The 24524-nt window shown below is 36.2% G+C and overlaps 1 protein-coding gene across 1 annotated transcript; it reads right to left on the bottom strand.

Moving 5' to 3' along the window:
* Positions 1–1663: 1663 nt before the first annotated feature.
* LOC127857190 (matrix metalloproteinase-19-like) lies at positions 1664–23679 on the bottom strand. The gene is made up of 10 exons (XM_052393607.1): positions 23665–23679; positions 22689–22765; positions 19761–19904; positions 16887–17044; positions 8390–8506; positions 7638–7736; positions 7097–7273; positions 6554–6690; positions 4226–4377; positions 1664–2565 (listed from the first exon to the last, which is right to left on the bottom strand). Exons 1-10 carry the CDS (start codon positions 23677–23679, stop codon positions 2478–2480), a joined length of 1164 nt encoding a protein of 387 aa, XP_052249567.1. The 3' UTR covers positions 1664–2477.
* Positions 23680–24524: the final 845 nt, after the last annotated feature.

The raw sequence follows: 24524 nt of genomic DNA, 5'->3' as shown, positions 1-24524 counted from the left end.
ATACGCAGTCTGTTATTGTTATCATCAAAGATATTTATCAATAAATCAATATATAAAAGAAATCGTCAAAATGAATTTCGCTGGCCTACAATACCGACTGCCGTGCTTTTAGTCAGGTAATCCCATACAAGAAATATACTATAAAAACACGATTTGCGTTAATGCCTATTGTGTTTTTTTCCCATTAAAAACGATCGTCCCTAAAATCAACAAGATTAATGAGTTATGACTAACGTGGTGTGTCTGTTTTTGACAAGCTCAAGCCGCATATCTGGAAACATTCAAATGTGGACAAACCTAGCAGAACAAGAAAACGTCCACGCAAAGTTCATCAAAAATGTATCGTCCACATAATTATATGAGCCGCGTTCTGAGAAAACTGGGCATAATGCTTGTGCGTAAAGTGTCGTCCCAGATTAGCCTGTGCAGTCCGCACAGGGTAATCAGGGACGACACTTTCCGCTTTTATGACATTTTTCGTTTAAATGAAGTCTCTTCTTAGCAAAAATTTTGAATTTAGGCGGAAAGTGTCGTCCCTGATGAGCCTGTGCGGACTCACAATTTTCTCAGTACACGACCAATATGAAACCTACAAACAACGAGTCGATAGCAATATCCTATTTTTCTCGTACACCGGATTTTATGGCAGCGGTACACGATGTGATAAATGTTTGATTGTAGTGTTGTTTATTTGGGCGGTGCTCTTTAAAAAGGGGTTTAATAAATGTGCGTAAAGTGTCGTCCCAGATTAGCCTGTGTAGTCCGCACAAGCTTATCAGGGACGACACTTTCCGCAAAACTTGATTTTTGCTAAAAAGGGACTTTCTTGAAACAAAAAATATCAAAAAAACGGAAAGTGTCGTCCCTGATTTGCCTGTGCGGACTGCACATGCTAATCTGGGACGACATTTTACGCAAATGCATTAAACCCCATTTTCACAGAGCACGACTTATATATAATCTTTATTTTGGGAAATTACTATAACACGTTATTCTTTCTTAGAGCTAATATCTTGATAATAGTTTGTGACTTTTTAAAATGTTGCAAAAAGTAAGAGGAAGACACTTTGATTTCAATTATAAGATAGTAAGTGTTTGTTGGTCTTAATAAGGAGATACGTATAAAGTGACTGGTCTCAGGTTCAAGTTCAAAAAGGGGCTCGCTTAAATATCCAGTTGTCAACCCTGCAGTTAGTTAATTCGAGAAGTACCGATTTCTCCCCTGCAATGTTAAGTTAATGGACGCTAGACGGCGTTCTGTACGTGTTTAATTTTCTTAAATTTAACTATTGTCAGTTAATTGAGTTTTCTGCTATTTTCAGTTTACAAACTTAAAACAGTATACACGTTTAATATTAACGCCTCTGATCGAAACGTATTATATATATATATATTTATTTTTAGTTGAAGTACCGGTATAGAGCTATACTTTAAGCTTGTTTCACGAATGTTCAATGTAAAAAGAGCAACATCTATAAAGTTCTTCAATTTAATATATTTGTTCGAAGGACGCCGTCATATGTTTACCGACATTTGTTTTAAATAATTGACAATGGATGTGTTTTTTTTAATTGTTTTTAGATATGAAGTAAAAATTACAAGTATAAACGTTGATTTGACTACCATTTCATTAAATAGTCGCAAAAGTATTCAAATAAATAAGTAAAGGATGCACTCTTTTTATTATAAAAACGTTATTCATGGTAAATGTTGTAAACTATAAAAGTAACATTACTATTCAAAATCAACGAAAATTTCGTACAATTGTTCGTAAAATAAACTTAACCAATTAAAAATCAGTGTTCCTTATGGCAATTGTCGAAATTTCAACGCCAGATGTGGTCTGGTAAAATAGATGTTTGTAGATACAAAATGCTCGTTTTTATGTTTGTTTTGCATATCTATTCATACGACACATGAACACTAAAATGGTGTTCGTGTGTCGTATGAATAGATATAATCGCGGGAATTAATTGTGCCCACAAATAAATAAAAACGAGCATTTTGTATCTACAAAAATCTATGTAATCATACCACATCTAGCGTTGAAATTTTGGCTATTGCTATAAGGAACACTGATTGTTAAGGTGTTAACTTTATTTTACGAAATACTTAACGAAAAATTTTCGTTGATTTTGAGCGTTATAGAGACTTAAAAGTATGGATAAATACAATGTTAAATGAATGGATGTTTATGGTATGATAATTATACAAGAAAAACATAAACAAAACATATAAAAGAAGTGTATAATACAAACGTAATAATCTCTACATATATATGCACGCAATTTAAAATATATTTTTACAATATTCCCGAGATCTCCACAACACAATAGTCCACTGTCATTATATCTAAGATTGTGTAAAATTGTTTTTCGATTGTCGAACCTCAAGAATTGATGCATAAGGGGCACATTTTCATTAAACGGAGAATGCCATTGTTCAATTTCGAAGAGAAATTGAGCGCTACATTCACTTTAACATATATCCAACATCCATTCGGGTGGCATCGGTTTCGGATATGTGTTGAGGACACTGTAAGAGCCCGGATGTACCTTAAACACCCTGAAAATATAACAATTTACATCTTATTGGAGCTTCGTTCAGAAAAAAAAAACGGGTTTAACCCCTTTACCCTGTAGAAACGTATTTATAGTCCCTTAGAAAGTTAAATTCAATTAAAGATTTTTCTTACTAGATTCATTTTTAACCCATAGAAACTGATGAGCAGCAAACAGCATAAAACCTGAACAGTCTGCGAGTTACTCGCAGGCTGTTCTGGTTTTACGCTGTTTGTACATAGCCATGTTCACTTTGCTTCTGAGTGGGAAAGGATTAATTCATATGCGTAGAGTGTTGTTCAAGATTAGCTTGTGCACAGGCTTATCTAGAACGACACTTAACGCTCACGCATAAAACCACATTTTCCTAGAACAAGACACATACATTTAAAACTGTGAAACATCTTCAACGTTTTGGCAACAGTTATTCAATGTTCTGAACACAAATTAATGCAGTTGAAAAAGTTTTCGTTTCGGTCAAGGCATGTTTTAACGATGAAGGTTTTGATATGAAATGTTTTATTTATGTGCGTTTTTGTAATGGTATGTTTTCAATTGTACCTTTATGTCAAGTATGTTTCCAATGTGCTGGTGGTATGCTCAAATCAGCCAATGAAATAATTTAAGTGTATTCATTCGTGTCTAGCCGCGGGAAATTTTATTTGAAATTTATCGGACACTTACAAAGGTCAGGTAAGGTCAAAAGTGACGTTAAACAACTATGCCGAAAAACATTCGTTATTGTACGAGCACGGATGGTCAAGTGGTCTAAATGGTAGACTTTTACTTCAGGATTCAAGGGGTCAGTGGTTTGAACCCTGTTGAGGGTGACTTTTGTTTTCTTTTTTAAATTTTATTCTTGATTTTTTTACTGGAGCTTTTATAGATCCAATGTTTACATTTATCAATATAGAGCATTAAATGACAAACTTTAATACATGCCAAAATCTGTGAAAAGGCTACTTAAATCCATAAACCTTTTGCTCACAGTTTATTTAAACTGTGTACGTTCAGTCATGATATGGTTTGGAGCAAACTTCGGAATGGTAATGCTTTGTTTTATCTGTGTCCGTTTTGGTCATTATATGTTTGAGCTATGTATGCATTAGTCAGGAAGGTATATTGACCTTTGAAAATAGTTCTTGGTTCGTTTTTACCATCTTGTTTTATGTTACGACACTAAACATTTTGAAGTATAGTTCTTTGATACAATTTAGTATTATTTAAAGTTTGTTTCAACAAGTGTACATTTGTGCAATGTACCACCAACGGTATGCGTTACCTAGATACCGTGAAGTGAATTTGTTGACCAAACCATTTCGAAGTTTGCGTTATTCAATCTTTATTTATGGCCTTTATAAAGAGCCCCCTATTAGTCAAAATACAAAAGCCACTTATAAGCGATTAAACATTCATTCGAATGCAATAGCACATATATGTAAGAACTGTGTTATTCAAAACAACGGACGGACATGTTGATATTGCGTTGTTTTAATTATTAACACAATACCCAAATAATTGATTAAACTATTAACATGATAACATTGAACTGTTTTTTAGTCAGGGACTCCTCAGAGATGTAGGTTCCCGCTATTTTGTGAACAGAAATCTCCGTAGTGCATGTAGTGCAAATGAAAGAAAAAATATAACGCTTTTTTACTTACTTGTCTTTCTTGAAAAAATAAATGTAGCCATCTTTCCACCGTAAAGCGCCCTCTGGTGACTTATGTAGTCCATGGAAATACTCCGCAGTTTGGAGGGGATACCCTGCGCGTAAGACATCCGTTACCGTGCTCCACTCCCAGAAAAGGTCAACCTAAATATCAGACAGCGAGTGTTAATTTGAAAGTATTCATTCTTCGACAAGAGGCCATGCAACAGTAAGCTATATATCAACAAACTATTAAAAAAATAAGTCTGTTATTTGTGTACATATTATTTGAGTCGCGCTCTGAGAAAACGGGGCTTAATGCATATTTGCGTGAAGTGTCGACCAAGATTAGCCAGAGCAGTCCACACAGGCTTCTCTGGGGCGACGATTTCCTTATAGAAAAAAAGATACTTTCTTTCAATGACAAATACCATAAAAGCAGAAAGCGCTATATCTGATAAGCCTGTGTGAACTGCACGTGCTAATCTGGGACGACATTACGCATATGCATTAAGCACAGTTTTCGCAGAGCGAAAATCTATTGATTCTTCGACAAGAAGAAATGCAAAAGTTTTCTTTACATTTACAAAAACATATAAAATGCGCTCATACTGTTATTTTTGTACATTTTAAAAAGTATTAACAACTAGGTTTAACAAAATGTATGTTTTTGTTCCGTTCTTTTGTGTGCTGTGTCAGTCTTTTTGGCAATTGGTCACCGGCCCAAAATTGAAGGCGATCGTTTTTTTTGTCCAGAGGTATTCCTCTTGCCGGTGCAGCTGGGGTATTTGCTTTGTTTAGATTTGTTACCGCAGTTTACTTGTTTTGACGTCGCATTTAAATAAAAAGTATTAGACAATAACACACGGCAGAGCTGGGCCGGGCGTCTATTATCGGCCCGCTGCCGACATAACGGCCCGAGGGCCTTTGGCCCGAGGGCCATTATTCGGCAAGGGTCGATTGTAGACGCCCGGCCCAGCTCTGTCGTGTGTAATCGTTTATATCACATATCATACTATTTTGGTCCTTCACGAAAATTTATACAGAAACAGCTTTCCATACTTTTATTTTCATTCAATTGATTACGCAGTTTATGACGTACCTCATGTGACGTCATTTCAATCACTCTCTGGATTTAAGGACAACAACAAATCGGACTTGGAAGTTGGAGTGTTTTATTTAACAGTTAAATATTTTGTTAAGCATCGAACGATAAGTGTGTGTGTTTACGATGGATTAATATAATATTATGAATGTGAATAACAGTGTTGGGATATAAAACTGGAATGAAACTGGTGAGACTGCATGTTCGATTTCGTTAAAATGTCGACTCGAATAACGCGATGTTTTGTTGAACAATTGATGGATTATGTCCAAATTTAAGATAAGCGTCAGTGAATGGTTCTTTAACTGTTTGAAGGAAATCGATGTTGAATTAAAAGGGTAATTTCTTTGATGAATACGTCCTTCCTTTGTCAGTCGATCAAAGAATGCCTATCCTCAAAGAATTGCCTGCTTACATCCAGTCCTTTTAAATGGAAAAGATGGATGGCGATGAAGAAATGTGTCCAGAATTTACTTCGTCATGGAAGCAAATTAAATTTTACGAAAATAAACATGGTTATAACACAATTTCGGTGAGTAGAACAATAACCAGTAGATGATGTTTTACTTCTTTATGGATAAGACTGAATGTGGACGCCATATTGATTATTGTTCAGTATTAGCCACGCGATCCCATTCTTTTCTGATATGAAAAATCGGCCCGGCTAAGCGGGCTGATATGATTTATATCGGCCCACCGGATATGAATAACGGCCCGCTCGCGACGTCATTTTGTTACTATTTATAGTAACGATATATGATATTACCAATTACCGCACTGTTTTGGTACCGCTAAAGCTAGTAATCAAAAACTAATTTCATCGGAAGGGAATATCGTCAGATTTGAAAACGTCAAAGCTTAAAAGGAGATATTGTAAAGCATATAAAAACATCCGAATTGCGTAAATTGAATACTGCTGATTGAACCGCGCTCTGGGATAACTGTGCTTAACGCATGTGCGTATATTGGCGTCCCAGATTAGCACAGCATAATCGTAAAATACAGTATCCACTTTGATTGAATATTTCTTTATAAGTATGTCTCTGTAAAACGGAAATCCAGTTTCGGCTGAAAGTGTCGTCCCAGATTGACCTGTTCAGAGTGCACAAGCTACTCTGGGACGACACTTCACGCTCATGAATTAAGACCATTGTTTCCTAAAATGCGGCTCATTGAATGAATAATGTTTTCGTCAGGAGGATCAATGGTGACCTGCGGCCGTCGAAGTGCTCTTACCCCAAACAGAAATAGTCGTGTGATTCCATACTGGTCCCGGATGAAGGTGGCGCATTTCGGAACTTCTGGTAAGCCTTTGATTGCTTTAGGGTAACCGAAGTCCAGGTCAAAGTTTGTATACCGCCATATTGTGTTGTCTGAAAGGAATATATTTTTTTTACGTGATCATCCGCCATGATCATGATCATCATGATCATCATCATCACCATCATCATCATCATGATCATGATCATCATCACCATCATCATCATGATCATCATGATCATGATCATCATGATCATCATCATCATCACGATCATGATTATGATCATCATCATGATCATGATCATCATGATCATGATCATCATCATCATCATCATCATCATCATCATCATCATCATCATCATCATAATCATCATCATCATCATCATCATCATCATCATCGTCGTCGTCGTCATCATCAACATCATCGTCGTCGTCATCATCATCATCATCAGCAGCAGCACCACCATTATCATCATCATCATTTTTTATTCGTGTAGTAAAAATGACGTGACGGCCTACTATAAAACATGTACGTCTGCTTGCGTTCCTCCAGGAACGCCACTGCATCTACTTCCGGCGGGCCGTTCTTGTAGACGTCCGTAATTTTTACTTTCTTTGGCGTCAGCACCAGTTTGCCGCGTTGGTCTATCTGTGTCAAGTGCGACTTGCGGAAGATATACGTGTAACCGTCCGGACCTGTGAGTAATTGAAACCTCTTTAGTTGAAATGGTATACTTATTTGTTTTCACAAGTAGTGCTTATGTATGTAAACATCTACATAAACATCTAAACTATCTACAACGTTTTCCATATTTATTAAGCGATTAATCATTTATTTGAATAAGTTTAAATCTTATCCTCATCTTATTTATTCCACAAGTACAGATACTATATTCAAAACCCTAAGAATCGACAATATTTCCCATAAGTATGCGCGGTAAATTGCTTAGTTAAATCTTTAAAAAATCTTATTTTAATCACAAAAAGTTTAAACATGTGATATCGCCCATTTAGGAGTTGTTATTTTTTGTTCAATAAGATCCCTGATCCCGTGACTTACCCAGCTCGATATCATCCATGTTGAGTTCACACGCCTTGGGGGCGTCCGTTTTGAGCTCCTTGGCGGGTAAGGGAGGGTCCTTTACCTCGGGGTTGGGCCCTAGAAAATAAATCCGCTCTCTGTGAAAGCAGGGCTAGATGCATGTGCGTAAAGAGTCGTCCCAGATATGCATGTGCAGTCCGCACAGGCCAATGATGGACGACACTTTCCGCTTTTTTGTATTTTTGTTTTATAGTTAGTCTCTTTATAACGAAAATCCATTTAAGACGGAAAGTGTCGTCCTTTATTGGCCTGTGCGGCCTGTGCACACTATCTGCGACGACACTTTACGCACATATTTTGACGAAGTGTTTGCAAATGTACTCATTTGTTTTAAAATTTAAATCGCATCTTTGTTAATATTTTGTACGATCGCTGATGATTTTCGCATCATCAGTTGTATGTGGCTGCAGGTCACATGAGTAAATTAAAAGATACTAACTGCATAAAAAGCATTTTGCGTATCTATAGACCCCCTTAATACATGTAAGTTGAAACCTTATAATTTAAGTTAGATTGCATCGTAAGCTTAATGAAACGCTCTCGAGTCCGTTTCCTGGTTAGAACCAAAACGTGCTGTTTTGGGGGAAATCTAATGAACGCTCCCACAGTGGTCGCTCCACAGCCGGTCGCTTGACGGACGCCATATTCACTGCGCTAAGGAGACTCCTTGGAAAGTATATGGGGCATTGCAACTTTAATACAACACTCACCGTACAAGATCTGCGCGTTTTCGATGTCTTCCTGACTAAGATCGAGGTTAGTCCTCACAAATGCCGGATACATGACAGAGCGAGGGTCCCGGGAATGCACCAACCCTAGGGCGTGTCCTGAAACAATAGAGTGGGGGTGGAGTGCACCTTTGACAGCAAAATGGTATGTGACTATTGATGGTCATAATGATCTGTGAAAATCAGCAATTGTTTTGAGCCAAATGCTGACAACAGTGCTGGCGTGACATTAAATACTCATCGGCGACCCAAGATGGTTCCAATTTACTCTATAAATACAGATACGCATTTCACGAACTTTAACCCATTTATGCCTAGCGTCTAGAAAAAAAGGCATTGGCAAACAGCGCAGACCCAGATGAGACGCCGCATGATGCGGCGTCTCATCTGGGTCTGCGCTGTTTGCTTAAAGGAATTTCCGTAAGAAAAATTCCAAATAAAGAAATAAATATACTAGACATTCCTTATTTTGGAAAAACATTGATCCAATTTAGAAGGAAGGGAGAGTCCACTAGGCATAAATGGATTAAAGTTGCAATACAAATGTGAAAGCGAATAGCTGTGAAGCCTTAAAGGGGCCTTTTCACAGATTTTGGCATTTTTTATCTTATTCATTAAATGCTATATATTGATAAATGTAAACATTAGATCGTAAAAGATCCAGTAAAAAATCAAGAATAAAATTAAAAAAAGGAAAAGAACATTGCCCGGAGCAGGTTTCGAACCAGTAACCCCTGGAGTTCTGCCAGAGTCCTGAAGTAAAAACGCTTTAGCCTACTGAGCTATTCCGCCGAGTACACATACTAGACGTATTTTATACCTTATATAAGCAATCTTCGTAGTAATACACAATTTAACGACAAAAACAGAACTCTCCAAATTATTCAATCGTTTCGCGTTGCAACGCTTTATAATTTTTAGGTTTTATAATCGTCAAAAGATGCATATAATGGCTATATTAGAGCATGGTAAATGTTCAGTATTACTGTTTCCTCACAAATATCATAACTAAAACGACAATTTGCGAATCTGAAACAACTTTTTTCAATTTTGTCAATTTACCAAAGCGTGAAAAGATCCCTTTAAGCTCAGCGCGCAGTCTATGATCGAATTTTTCTATAAGGCATATGTTTATTGCTAATATTAAATGTAAAAACTCTAGAAAATAATTTTGATTTGTCGATATTACTTTTGTGGTATCGAAAAAAATATTTCGTCGATCCTTTAAAAAGTGGATTTCTGATTTGGGACAAACATGAGGAATTTGCGTCGATAATTTTCCGAAGTGTTCGTGTTTAATTCGGGGGCCGGTCAACCAACAAAATCAACGAATATTATTGTCCCACGAAAAGTAACGAGTTTACATTATGTAAAATAATAATTTGATAAGAAATGCATATTTTTTATGTTGATTTGGAACGAGGATTGCATCGTTTGAAACAGTCTGATTACAGAAGATGACCCATTCAGATCGTAATTGCTCTCCCACTGATTGTTTCATAGTCTAATGTTTGTGATAAATCCCTAGAAAAAAACATGGATGCGTTTGAACACATATTACAGAGGCCATAGATACGTGTGATCACGTCGATAAGACAGAAAATAACAAAAATGAGATACGTTTTATTGTTGGATTGGGACGTGAAGAACTGCTTTGACGTATTCAAGTTTTACTAAAATAAATAAACCGAAGAATGAAAAATATGGACCGTGCTCTGTGAAAAGGGGGTAAAATGAATGTGATTTAAGTGTCGTCCCAGATTAGCATGTGTAGTCCGCACAGTCTTATCAGGGACGATACTTTCCGCCTCATCGATATTTGTTAAGATGATACTTTCTTTAAACAGAACATATTCGAAAGCGGAAAGTGTCGTCCTTGATTAGCCTATGCGGGCTGCATTATGTACGCGCATGATTTAAACCCTCTTTTCACAGAGCACGGCCCATTTATATTAGTAAGATAGATAGATTTATTTCGGAGATAGCATACATACACACAATGCATTGAAACAACATGTACATAAAACAATATGAAGTAAAAACAATCATAATTGATAAGTACATGCATAGAATGCACTATGGCATGCACACTAACGCCAAGGATTACACAAAAAAGAGCAATATCCCTTATTTCCATTGTGGTCCTTGATTGTTGGTGGCACGACATAGAGAGGCACTAGTAATAAATTAATACTTAATACTATGTTAATCATAATATATACATGAAATATAATACTGAGATACAGATCAATGGACACAAATGTATCAATTATGATCCTCATATCACAGATAAAATTGGATGGATTAAAAAATAAAGGTAACTTCAACAAACAAAAATTAAAAAGTCACCTTTAGTATGACTGTATTATTAATCCGAAATGATAAGACATTGGGAAAGTAAAATGTAAACATTTAACAGCATAGCATAGCAACTTAAAATAGATTAAAAGACTCTGTTTAAAAGATGTTGTTTGATTGCAGATTTAAAACTTGACAATAATGCCATCTGGGTTATAAAAGATGGTAGTTTATTCCACAATGTGCAACCCAAGTAACTGAAGGACTTCTATCCATTTCCTTTAACCTTTGGTACAGAGAAAGTACCTTTATTACTTAATCTGGTATTATGGAAATGGTCAGAATTCTGGGGAATAAACTGGTCTGACAAGTAGTGAGGAGATAGACCATTTCTGATCTTTAAAAAATGGGAGAGCATTATTTGCTCGACACGTTTGTCAAATGGCAACCATTGCAAAGAAGTATGATGTTCCAGGCTAATATGAGTTCTAGAATCAAGATTGAGCACACAACGGATCAATTTATTTTGGATTACCTGAAGTTTATTCTTCCAAAACTGTGTAAGACCATTGTACCATATAGAACATTCTTAGTCAAAATGACACTGGATTAAGGACATCACAAGAAGTTTTTTGGTATGCTGGGTTAAATACTTGCTTTTACGATATAAAAACTGTAACCTAGAGTTAGATTTCTTTACAACAGACTGAGTCATATTAACAAATGATAAATTTTGGTCATTACTGGCCCCAAAGTACTTGACAGCAGTTGTAGGTTCTATAACTGTGTCATTACATATTATATTTAAACTGGGATTTGACCTTAGCTTATGCTTGGTACCAAAGAGAATTGATTCAGTTTTACCAAGGTGAAGAGATAACTTGTTGTCAATTAACCATTGGCTCACTTCATTAAGATCCTGAGAAAGGGCTTGCTCTATTTGACACTTGTTTTGACCTGAAACTAAGATGCAAGAATCATCCGCATACAGTTAAAGTTTATTCTTTGTTGCTGATGACATATCATTGACATAGATCAAGAAAAGGAGAGGTCCGAGAATAGAACCTTAAGGCAACCCACATGTAATGTTTGCCATAGTAGATTTAGTACCTGATACATCTACAAGTTGTTGTCTATCAGATAAGTAGGATGAAAAACCAATTCAGAATGTCATCCCCCAGACCCAGGGCTTTAAGTTTCCATTAGCAGGATAGAGTGATCTACAGTGTCAAAAGCTTTCTGTAGTTCTTACAGAATCATACCCACTAGATTACCTTTGTCCATTTCTAGACGGATGAAGTCTGTCACAGGGCCGTACCCAGGATTTTTTTACTGGGGGGGCCCAACCGGGGAGGGTTTTGGGAGGGGTCCCCCCTCCCTATATATATACTTCTTTTAATTTGGCACTTTGCAAGGTGAATTTTAATGCTTATAAAAAAACGTATTTTGTGATATGAATTAATGGAATATAACAATTATATCAGCACATTTCGAAAGTCTAAGCTTTAAACATTGGTGTGAATTCACAACAATATTAAAAGCTTTTGATTTCGGAAACTTACAGGTTTAAACTGGCGATTATCCATATCAACTCTCATATTGCTTCCACCATTTTTTTTCACAAAACAATAACGTCACAGGTTTTTTTAAATCTGATTTTTTGGGGAAAGACCTTGCAATTTTTTAGGAAAAAAAATGCGCGAAACGCCTAATTTTTGGGGGGAAATAATGAAAGTCTTAAATAATCAATTTAACATATTTTACTGTTTTCAAACAAATTCAAGGAAAGAGATAATTTAATTATACAATATTTTTCTACACTGGATCAGGTTAACTTATATAATGAGATCAATTTGTTGTTTTAATTTTCTTTTTTTTACCAATGAGCCATTAATAGGTTGATATTACTCAATTCTCGGTACTCAATTATTTTAAATACTGAATTCTGCCTTATCTGTTGCTCGGCAAATTTATGAATCTGTTTTTCTTTTAATCAAACATGTTAACTATCTCATCGTAGTCTTTTTCAGTGATTTCCTTTCAAAAATTATAAATACTCATTTTTAAAGCCATTGTCAGTGTTTTGTTCCGGTTCAAATTCAGGGCCCTATTCTCAATGCAAAAAGTATATATTGGGACCTAAAAATTCCCAATAAAAGGTTTCAAAATTTTTTTAACTTTTAGAAGGGAAAAAATACGTCTAGGTCCTTCTCAAAGAAGGAAAAAAACTTTGCGTCGGCAATTATCAGACCATAGTCTACGAACTCCTGTAGCAGTTGCTTCCATTCGCTGCACGTATCAAAATACATGTTACATCACCATCGATAGATGAAGCATTCATGATCACAACGGGGGACTGATCGGGGATGGTGTGTACACGGCGATAAGAAAACATTGCCTAGAGGCTTATCTCCATTGGCGAGCGTTAATCCCTTTGTTTATCAGGGACAATAAAACATAGCTGCTCTTTTGTTTTGAGGGAAGTGTACCGTGGGCCCTTGCACGAGAGAAAAACTTGCAGTGGGCCGATTATTAAAAAAAATCATAGTTCGACAGCCAGCTGGGGGGGCCTGGGCCCCTGGGCCCATGGCCTGGGTACGGGCCTGTGTCAAGTGAATTAAGCCTAGATGTTTATGAGACGAAACCTCAGTGATTTGATTTAGCAGTCGTTGAAAAAAAGAGGGGGATGGATTGGGGCGGTTGATTTTTCTTGATACAACTTAAGATTCGGTTTTTGATGGATTGAAGGTAACCAACCACTTATCAGCCCAGTAATTATTTTTTGCAAGTTTAGAGTTAAGATGATTAGCCGCATCAACAGGGTTGTCAACGATTATATATAGCGTGGTATCGTCTGCAAACAAGCGAATTGGACTATAAATATCTCGTACAATGTTATTTATAAATATAAGACAGAGGGGCTTATATAGACCCTTGAGGAACACCAGAATTTATGGGTTATGGGGCAGATTGGCAGCCGGGGATTACAACACACTGGCTCCTCTCATGTACGTAGCCTTTTAACCAAGATAGAATATTGCCCGAGATGACACTAAGTCGGAGCTTGTGAATAAGTCCTTCATGCCATTCTCTATCAAAGGCCTTAGAAATGTCGCAAAAGACGGCTCTAACCTCTTTACCTTCGTCAAGCGCTTTACAAAAGGAGTGATATACCGATACTAATTGGTTGACGGTGGAGTCTTTTGTAATGAAGCCTGATTGAAATGTGGTTATAAATACAGTAGCCTTTAAATGGTTAAAATTATATTTGTGGGGAATTTTCTCGAGACATTTACTTAAAACACTTAAAAGGGAGATCGGTCTATAATTTCCAACATCCTGAGGATCAGACTTTTTGTGAAATGCACAAACATTTGCTTCTTTCCAGCTCCGTGGGACCCTACCATAAATGGTGGAAAAAAATGGTTTTGTAGTGGACCTGCAATCTCAGATGCAATTTTCTTTTAGACTTGACTATTTATTTGGTCTGGACCTGAAGCCTTACCCGATTTCATAATTTTTATGGAATCTAAGACATCTTGACGGAAAATAATGAGATCTTCAAAGACGGGGCAATCTGGCTCTTGGGAATGTAGGTTGTGGATATGCGTACTGGGTGTAGTTAACGTAGATTGAGATTGAAAGAAGGAATTTAGAATATTCGTTTTATCAAGGGCTGACTAATATATGATACCATTATGAATTTAGGGAGGCGACTCGTTATGTGAGGTGTTTTTATTTGTGATTTAAATTTTTTTGTTTCCAGAAGTCGGATGATGAATGTTGAATTTCACGTATTAGTTTAGCGAGATTATCAAAGTGATTTTTTTTTGCTCATCTGACAAGAGTATTAACAATATTACTTTGTTGGCGATAGATGTGCCAGTGTCGGTCTAAATTGGTAGCCTTTGCTTTTTGTATGCTCGTTTTCGGCGTCGGATTGCCTTGCGAATATTATTATTTAGCCATGGAGGATCAGCTGTTCTTATTGTTACTATTTTGGATGGGAATGTAGTTTCGCAGAAACAGATTAGTTGACGTGTGAAATTTGAGGTATATATGTCAAAATTATTATCGCAGCAATCGTTCCAATCTAAGTTCTGCTAAAGTTGTCTTAGATTAGTGTAGTCACCATCTTTATATCTCCATATTTTACGTTTAAAATTAGACCCAGCTGTTCTATTGAAGTTTATGACGCAGTAGACTGGGCAATGAAACCGAACTTGCTGGTTAGGAAAAGGTTCTCCAAGCCACTTTTTAGCACTGCCAATGAAGATGTTATCATAAAAAGGTCAAAAATGGAATTCGAGGTTTCAGTAAAATGAGTAAGTTCTTTAATGATCTGTGTGAGATAATATTGTAAAAGAAGGGAGTCCATTTTGATCATACACTGTGGTGTATTCATGCCGAGATTAAAATCACCTGTGATAACAATGTTCTCAATACCGGTGTCAACGGCTAGTGAGATCGAATCGTTTATGCATTATATTAGATAAGGACAAGGTTGGTGGTCTGTAGAAAGAGCCAGATAAAAGACGTCTTCCCTTGATACGTAATTCAACCCATAGACATTCTAGATCGTCTATTTGTAGGTCAGGTCGCTCAATGGCCAAGAGGTCAGATTTTATGTATACCAATCTCCATGGGAATAGTTTTTTTCTGTCCCGTCTGAACGGCGTATGAAATGTATGGACATTTGTTTCAATATGAAATTGAAGTAGAGTATTCATTTAAATGTATTCCATAGTCATATTCCATGTTATACGATTTTTTTACATATGCCCATTATTATGCGATTTTGTAGTATGAAAAAGCAAAAATCCAAGAGTTCCTTTAGGATTTTTGTAAACATCTTTGCATAATTTATTATCACGCAAGATTTATGCTTTAAAGGATCCTGTACTGGTCATAATTTCAGGTAATTAATCAAGACGAAATATTGCTAAGCATAAATGGAAAATTTAAATAAATGAGTAGAAATAATCAGCTTGATTGTCACTTTAATAACAAGTTCCCAAAGCAAAAGTGATGTAAAAGGGATTTTAGAGGTAAATAGCATATTTAAGAACATGTTATTTGTCAAACAAAACAACAGGATATTCCCATGATTATCGGAGTCACATTTATTACAATGAAAAAGCATATCAGTTATCATATCGCAGTCGGATTGTAAAGGATTTGCAATGTCATATGATGTATAAGAAATAACACATTATCAGTGTACAAATAATGTAACGATGATCATGAGGTGTTCTCATATTAAAACTGTGTACACCAATTGTAAAAATATGAATGTTTTATGGATGGATTAAGGGTTTGATTAATATTTATGATGGCTTTTCATAAAGCACAGGTGTTCAGCAGCCCAATAGACGCCATGCATTTAATTTTAGTAACAAAACCGCATCTTAAAGTATTTTTCTAATATCCAAATTCAATCCCACGACTTTATCTTTTAAAGTATTTATTATCTAAACGGATAAATCTAGTTTGTTGTTGATGCATAAATGTGGGTTTGAAAAGATGTATACGCTATTACTTTAATGCTCTTTTATAATGTCCAAAATAAAGAAGTGAAACACTAACTGCTGGAGCAGTATTGCATTCCCATTGTAACAATTAGTTGGTCCTTTATTTAAGATAAGTGACCAATTGCCAAAACAGTACGAAACAGCACAATACGAAACAACATACACACATAACCGAAAAAAGCTTTGGTAACCGCCTTGGAACGGTCAATGCAAAGCAATAGGGTTTAAACCGGTTTTAGAGCGCTCAATCTCACACTTGGCCCATCAATATTGGCCCAACATTAATAGTTGGCATGACATTTCGAAGGTTTTTCGTGGAAAAATAAATTCGCAGTTTTCTGATTTTCTGAGACAAACTGAGTAATTTGTGTCGATTATTTTGTGATGTGGTTGTGATGAATTGTTGGATCGTTAAATCGACAAAATCGACGGAAAATATGTCCTCAGAAAAAATACTGTCCAACGAAAATTGATGCCCTATGAAATATAATGTCCAACGAAAAATAATGTCCCACGAAAAATAATGTCCAACGAAAAATATTGTACTACGAAAAATAATGTCAAACGAAAAATGTCCAAAAATTATAATGATTTTACAGTAAAAAGGGTTTAACAAAGCCTTTAACGGTCACCACCATTGCGTTGGATACCTATTTCATGAATGGCCACCCCAAGAAGGTTGACTCCAGATTTAGGGTCTACGTCTAGGGTCCAGTCTTCGTCCGTGTCCAGGTGAATGTCACCGGATATCGTGTACGTCCCGGGCCCGAACGCGTGACCGACGACCCCTCCTGAAAGTTTTAGAAAATATAAAGATTTATCATACAAATATATGTAGATTTATCATACTACCGGTAATATAAAGATTTATCATACTACCGGTAATATAAAGATGTAGCATACTACCGGAAATATTAAGATTTATAATACTACCGGTAATATATTAAAACCTCACTCTGGGAAAACGGGGTTTTATGCGTTTTCGTTATTTGTCGTCCCATATTAGCCTGTGCAGAATGCACAGGCTAATAAAATACGAAACTTTCCGCCTTAAGTGGACTTTAGATAAGGGGTGACTTCCTTAAAACGCAAAATACAATAAAAGCATCAAGTGTCGTCCCTTATTAGCCTGGACCGACTGCACTGGCTAATAAGGGACGTGACTTTACGAACATGCATTTAACACCGATTCCCCTAAAGCGGCTGAAAGATTCATTACATATCCGTAAGGGTACATGTACACACGAGTTTAAGTTCTGATGATGCGATACTAAATGGATAAAAGAGTGCTATACTTAACAACAAAAGGAAAAAAAAACGATCGTAAGAAAATGCGCATAATTTTCAAAGCTATATTAGAATTAACGTCCAAACATTATGATGCATTTTAGTTATTTTACTATGTTCTTTACTTTACAAAATATCTCTGCTTTAACTCAAGTTAGAGCGTTCATAAGACAATCTCATAGAATATTACAGGAATGTTTTTCAAACATAACATGATAGTTCTATATTGATAGTAAGAGAATGTATATGCTTCGATTATCATACACATTTACTATTTTTGTATAAAAGACAAATGACACAGATTCCTCGTCTATAGTTGTTGCGTTCTTATATACCTTGTATTCTTCAGGAAAAGCGCGTATTTGCAGTTATTTGAACCGAGTTTTGCCATAAACGTATACAGCAGTTTTACAATTTACAAAACTACCGATTTTTTTGCTTAGAAGTAAAATGACACATTGCAATCAAGACAGACATTCAACGTGCATCGCTATTTGTTTGGCTTCCACATGGGATACATGATATTGGGTAACGAATGTATGTTCTCTCAATCTAAACTATGTTTCGGAATGCATGTTGCGGTTCGCAGATTGTATTACAACGTGAAGAAACGGAATAACGAAACCCTCTTAAATATTTCATCTTAAATATCAACACGGTATAACAGTGAGTCAGTGACCCCTTCTAGTCACGGAAGTCATGTGGATAAACGTGTTGAGCGTTCTAAATCTAATTTGATTCACGTGGGAAACCATGCGTATATTACATTAAGGTTTAAATTAAAACAAGTTTAAAACGACTTCAATGCGTGCTCTTTGGTACTAAATGCTTTCAATGGGGTAAACCGACGTTTCGTTCTCAGCAAGCACTAATATAGACAGCCCACTCAATAACAATCACTTTAAAGGGGGATACTCTTTTTGTTAAAGTATTTTCCGTGGAAACGCAAATTCGTTGATTTCTGATTTTGGAAAACAGAATGGAATTTGCGTCGGTCATTTCCGACGTGTTGGTGTTAAAATCGATGTATCGTTCAATTCACGCAATCAACGAAAATTAATGTCCCTCGAAAAGTAACGATTTAAAGAAAATCATACAACATTTTAACCGTGCTCTGTGAAAATGGGGTTGAACTCATGTGCGTAAAGTGTTGTCCTAGATTAGCCTGTGCAGTCCGCACAGGCTAATCAGGGACGACACTTTCCACCTAAACTGGATTTTTGCTAAGAAGAGCACTTTACGCACTTGCATTAAACCCCATTTTCACAGAGCACGCCCCATTTAGTCTTTCTGCCTTTTCTTATGTTCTCACGTAAGCGAGTCTTGATGCGCACTCTATTTTGTTATCAAAACATTTGCTTTTTGACGCGAGGCAGACGCAATCCCCGTACTTTTACAAAGTTATAACGATCCGCCAAATACATAAAGAACCGTTTGTGTTTCTTTCACATAAAGCTTTGTCGAATATATAAACATGGGCATCTAACAGATTTGACGATGACTGACGCAATCGTACGTTTAATCTACCAGATTCTAAGATGTTATACACTCCATCAGAAGGATCAATAAACCAAGTATTGTACAAAAGGATAATATGAACAATTTTTTCTAGTTAGATAGTAGGAAATGATCACGCGTTTTTAAGGAAATGTGAATTAAGTCGAAGTAATACAATTTTATTCAAAAACGAGTGTAATTCGTTTGATTAAGGTAACATAACTCAAGTGTTAAGGTAGGTACTTAACAAGGCTTTGATAGCATTGCATAAACAATACACTTCCCTTCCAGAGAACTCTTATAAAATAAAATAAAATGCATTACCACGTTAATGCCCTTTAAATGTTTTAAATAATACAATGCAATATCCGTTTGACACAGAAATCGTTAATATTTTTTAATTCACCAAACGTTTGACGTCTAGTGAAAATGTGTTGCCTATAAACATTTTATGGTTCTTAATGCGTACAAGTTTCATTATTTAAAAATATAGCCTAGCACTGCGAAAACTGGGCTTAATGCATTTGCGTAAAGTGTCATCCCACATTGGTGCAGCACTCGTCGCCTAAACTAGATAATCAGTAACAAGATACTTTCTGTAAAAGAAGCATACATTAAAGCGGAACGTGTCGTACTTGATTAGTCTGTCGGACCAAACCGAAAATACAGTAGAATAGCCCCTATATACGCCTTTTCTAAAGAGTACTGCAACAGTATCGTCTTAAACAACAAAAATTCACCGTTTTCCGTCAAAAGCCAGGCCCGCTCCGTCACCGTGGTTTCCGTGCTCGAAGTCGATCTGGATATCGGGCGTCTGTCTCGTGTACAGGAAGCGCAACCCTGTGACCGAGGACCAGGTGTTGAAAGCCTTCTTCAACGTCTTCCTGTGGCAAAATGGCGGCGACTTCAGTTGGGTTAGGGTTCGCATTCAGAAAATATCGTGAATAAGTATTTATGTAAGAAAACAGGAAGAGTCTTTATGTAAGGATACATGAGTTGTCTTGTATGTAAGGGCAAAGGAATAGGCTTTTGTGATAGGAAAGTATAGTCGCCTTTTATGAAATACATGTATAAAGAAGTTTTCTTTATGTGGTGATACAAGCGTATTTTTTATTGAAGGATAAATGAGTAGTATTTCATATATGCATAAAGATGAATCTTTTGCGTAAGGCTGAATGGGTAGTCTTTTGTGTGAGGGATTGTGTAGAAGTATTTTATGAAATATATAGACGTATTGTTTTATTAAAGGATACAGGCGTATTATTTTATGAAGGATAAAGGGGCAGTCTTTTATGTCAAGATTAAGGACTTGTCTTTTATGTCAGATTGAGGACTAGTCTTTTATAAAAAATAATAAAGATGTAGTATTTTAAATTATGGATACAGGGGAAAGTATTTTGTGCAAGCATATAGGAGTATTTTTTGTAAGGAGAAAGGGGTAGTACTACTACTACTACTACTACTACTACTACTACTACTACTACTACTACTACTACTACTACTACTACTACTACTACTTCTACTACTACTACTACTACTACTACTACTACTACGTCTAATGTTATTGCTGCTACTGGTGCTGCTGCTACTGTCGACTGCAACTGCTGCTGCTACTACTACTACTACTACTACTACTACTACTACTACTACTACTACTACTTCTACTACTACTACTACTACTACTACTACAACAGCAACAACAACAACGACTACTAATAATACTACAACTTCTACCAACAAAATAGCAATAACAAAAACGACAACTACCATTACTTAAACCCCTACTTCAACTACTAGTTCTACAACTACCATTACCACTACTACTACTTACACATAGAACCAATTATAAGTTACAATATTACATACATGTACACAATCCGACTGCAAACATCCAGGGACATCTTTCATAAATCACCGCATGGAATTATTAAGTTAAACGGACCTTTACACAGATTTTGGCAGGTATTGAAGTTTGCCATTAAATGCTTTATATTGATCAATGTAAACATTGGACCTAAAAGTTCCAGTAAAAAACAAGAATAAAAGAAAAGAAAAGAAACAACGACAGAACTGTCCAAATTATTCAATCTTTTCGCGTTGCAACGCTTTATAATCTTCAGGTTTTTAAATCGTCAAAAGATGCATATAATAGATATTTTAGAGCATGGTAAATGCTCATTATTACTGTTTCCTCACAAATAGCATAACAACAACGAAATTTTGCGAATATGAAACAATTTTTTTGTATTTTGTCAATATACCAAAACGTGAAAAGACCCCTTAATAGGCAATTATTATATTAATTTTCAAACTTTTCATTATTGTATCCTTGCTCCCACTGGTTTCTAAATTTTTATTAGCCAATTTACCGCAGAAAACAGTAATTCTTGATATCTATCACTTTCATGAGGTTTTATGTACAAAACGTTGTAGCCAAAATGGAAATATATTGAGTCATAACTGTGCTAATTTGTAGCATTGGCTAAATGAGGCGAATTGAAGAGCAAGCCCTGATATTTCATGAATATTTCTATCCAAATGCTTCCATTATTTCGTCTTATATTATATAGTTTATGTGTGTTTCATATATAGATATAGATATAAATATACTATATTTTTTTATCAAAAATATAGGAGAATGAACTATGGACGACCTTTTTCATGACATCGATGCCAACAAATACCACATTGCTGTTTATCTAATTGGCACAATAAGGAAAGTTCAGTCGCGATAATGCCAAATATTATATATGCTGAGTCTGATAAATAGAACATCTGGTGAGCAACGCCTGCATAACTATAATCGTCCCAATTTTGCCAAAGATATTACTTACTTTCTTCCTCCGGTCAAAAGGTTGCTTTATCTTTCGTTTGAACCTATTTATTTCATCGCTCAACCCTGGATGGATATTGGGGCATTGTTGAGTCCAATTTCTGGGTGCAACAACTGCATGATTTTGTATTAAGAAAGTTACCCTTGTTACTTTTAACAGTATGGATCCGTCTTGTGATCAAGAATGCTCTCGCAATAAGCATCGCGTTGGGAAAACGGGGCTTAATGCATGTGTAACGTGTTGTCCGCGATAAGCCTGTGATGTCCGCACAGGATTATAAGGGACGACCGTTTCCACCTTAACTTGATTTGTGATCAGAAAATAATTCTTTTTAACGCAAAATACCATAAAACGGAAAGTGTCGTCTCTGAGCCTGTGCGGACTTTACAATACGCTCATGCATTAAGCCCCGTTTTCCAAAAGCGGGGCTTATACCTTTTTAATGAGTGGTAGTCCTTAAAAAAACAATACTAAATTTGCGTTTTGATAGCTAAACTATGCGTCTCCATATTGTTTAAATATTAAATGTCTATTCATTTTACAAGAACCGAATGTCCTATATGCAGATAAGAATTTTGCGAGAAAGTCTTTCTTTTAAGTTGTTGTTTCAAATTCAATCATCATTTCTTTCAAGATTGTTTTGAGAGTTTTGAATGGCTGACATCTCCAACAGTCCTATTTTCAAGAGCTATGAGCAAGAGGGGCGTCATGTCAAGGTCATGTCATGCTTTAACACGGACAGCTCAGTCGCCGACGAAATACTCGGCACATACCCATCCTAAAAAATGTTTAAGTGATTGAAGAAAAAAGTGAAGTGTCAATTATTAAGTTTACCATAGACCTAATGGCGATATCTTCTTTGTGTATTTACTGGCCCTCCAGGTTAATATAGACCGCCCGCCATCTTGGGTCTGAAATAAAGAGGTGTAGTAGGAATACAACATACTACAGACATGTAAAAGTAGTCCGACATAAAAATATTGGGAAAGAATAAATAATAACATATCCGTAGAAATAGCACACTCTTACATAATAATAACAAGTTTAAAATACAATATAGAAAAACAAATGGAACTGTCTCACATGAGGATACGGAGTTTAACTCATACTATCTGTGCATATCGAACTGCTACGGAATACAGTTAGTGCCATAATGGTCACACATTAAAATCCAGAGGGCGAGATTGCGAGAACGCGTTAGAACGATGAACGAGAATGCTACAATGCGAGAACGCGATGGCGAGAATGCGAGAACGCGATAGTACGATGACGCCAATGCGACAGTGCGATGACGACAGTGCGACATTACGATGGCGACAGTGCGATTGTACGATGGCGACAATGCCCGAGTGCAAGAATGCGAAAACCCGATAGTACGATGACGACAATGCGACAGTGCGATGACGACAGTGCGACAATAAGATGGCGACAGTGCGATAGTACGATGGCGAGAATACGAGAACTGGAGAGTACGATGACGAGAATGCGACAATATTATAACGACAGTGCGACAAACGATGTCGAGAATGCGAGAACGCGATGGCGAGAATGCGAGATGTACGATGACGAGAATGCGAGAATACGATGACGACAATGCGACAATACGATGGCGAGAATGTGAGAACGCGATGGCGAGAATGCGATGATACGATGGCGACAGTACGATATGACTATCGCATTATCGCCATCGTACTATCGCACTGTCGCCATCGAAATAATCTACACCAGCACAAGAGATTATAAGGAATAATCTGCAATACAGCGGCAGAAATGAAACTGCCTGACTATGGAATATGGCTATGGTGCTTACGATATCTGTAGACATGGTACTGTATTACAGTGAAATATTGGTTATTACTTACAATATCTGTAAAATGGTACTGTATTACAGTGAAATATTGGTAATTACTTACATTATTTGTAAGACGGTACTGTATTACAGTAGAATTTCAGTTATTACTTACAATATCTTTTAAAATGGTACTGTATTACAGTGAAATATTGGTAATTACTTACATTATCTGTAAGACGGTACTGTATTACAGTAGAATTTCAGTTATTACTTACAATATCTTTAAAATGGTTCTGTATTACAGTGAAATATTGATATTACTTACATTATCTGTAAGACGGTACTGTACTACAGTAGAATTTCAGTTATTACTTACAATATCTGTAAAATGGTACTGTATCACAGTGAAATATTATTGGTTATTACTTACATTATCTGTATAACGGTACTGTATTACAGTAGAATTTCAGTTATTACTTACAATATATGTAAAATGGTACTGCAATACAGTGGATTATGGGCTATTACTTACAATATATGTAAAATGGTACTGCATTACAGTGGACTATGGGTTTTTACTTACAATATCTGTAAAAATGGAAATTTCTAACAGGGGAGTATGGATTCATCCTCTCTCTGGTCCGGAAATGCACAGCGCGGTTCTTTCATTACTTTAACCGTCTTTTTATTTAATCCCCCAGTCGGTTTGAGACCAAAGAACTCTTGATATAACCTAAAAAACAAGTGTTCATTTTAATAGCACAATCATTATATGAATGTTCACGTTCAAACGAGCGTATAGTAAAAATACAGAAAAAGGGACATTACGGAAGCCTGACTTGTTTGCAAGGGCTCTAACATTAGAGTTAATAGACTGT

This window comes from Dreissena polymorpha, chromosome 14 (assembly GCF_020536995.1).
Source record: "Dreissena polymorpha isolate Duluth1 chromosome 14, UMN_Dpol_1.0, whole genome shotgun sequence".
In the NCBI taxonomy this organism is placed as follows: domain Eukaryota; kingdom Metazoa; phylum Mollusca; class Bivalvia; order Myida; family Dreissenidae; genus Dreissena; species Dreissena polymorpha.
The sequence above is the reverse complement of the archived record's forward strand: the minus strand, read 5'-3'. Positions and strand labels throughout refer to the sequence as shown.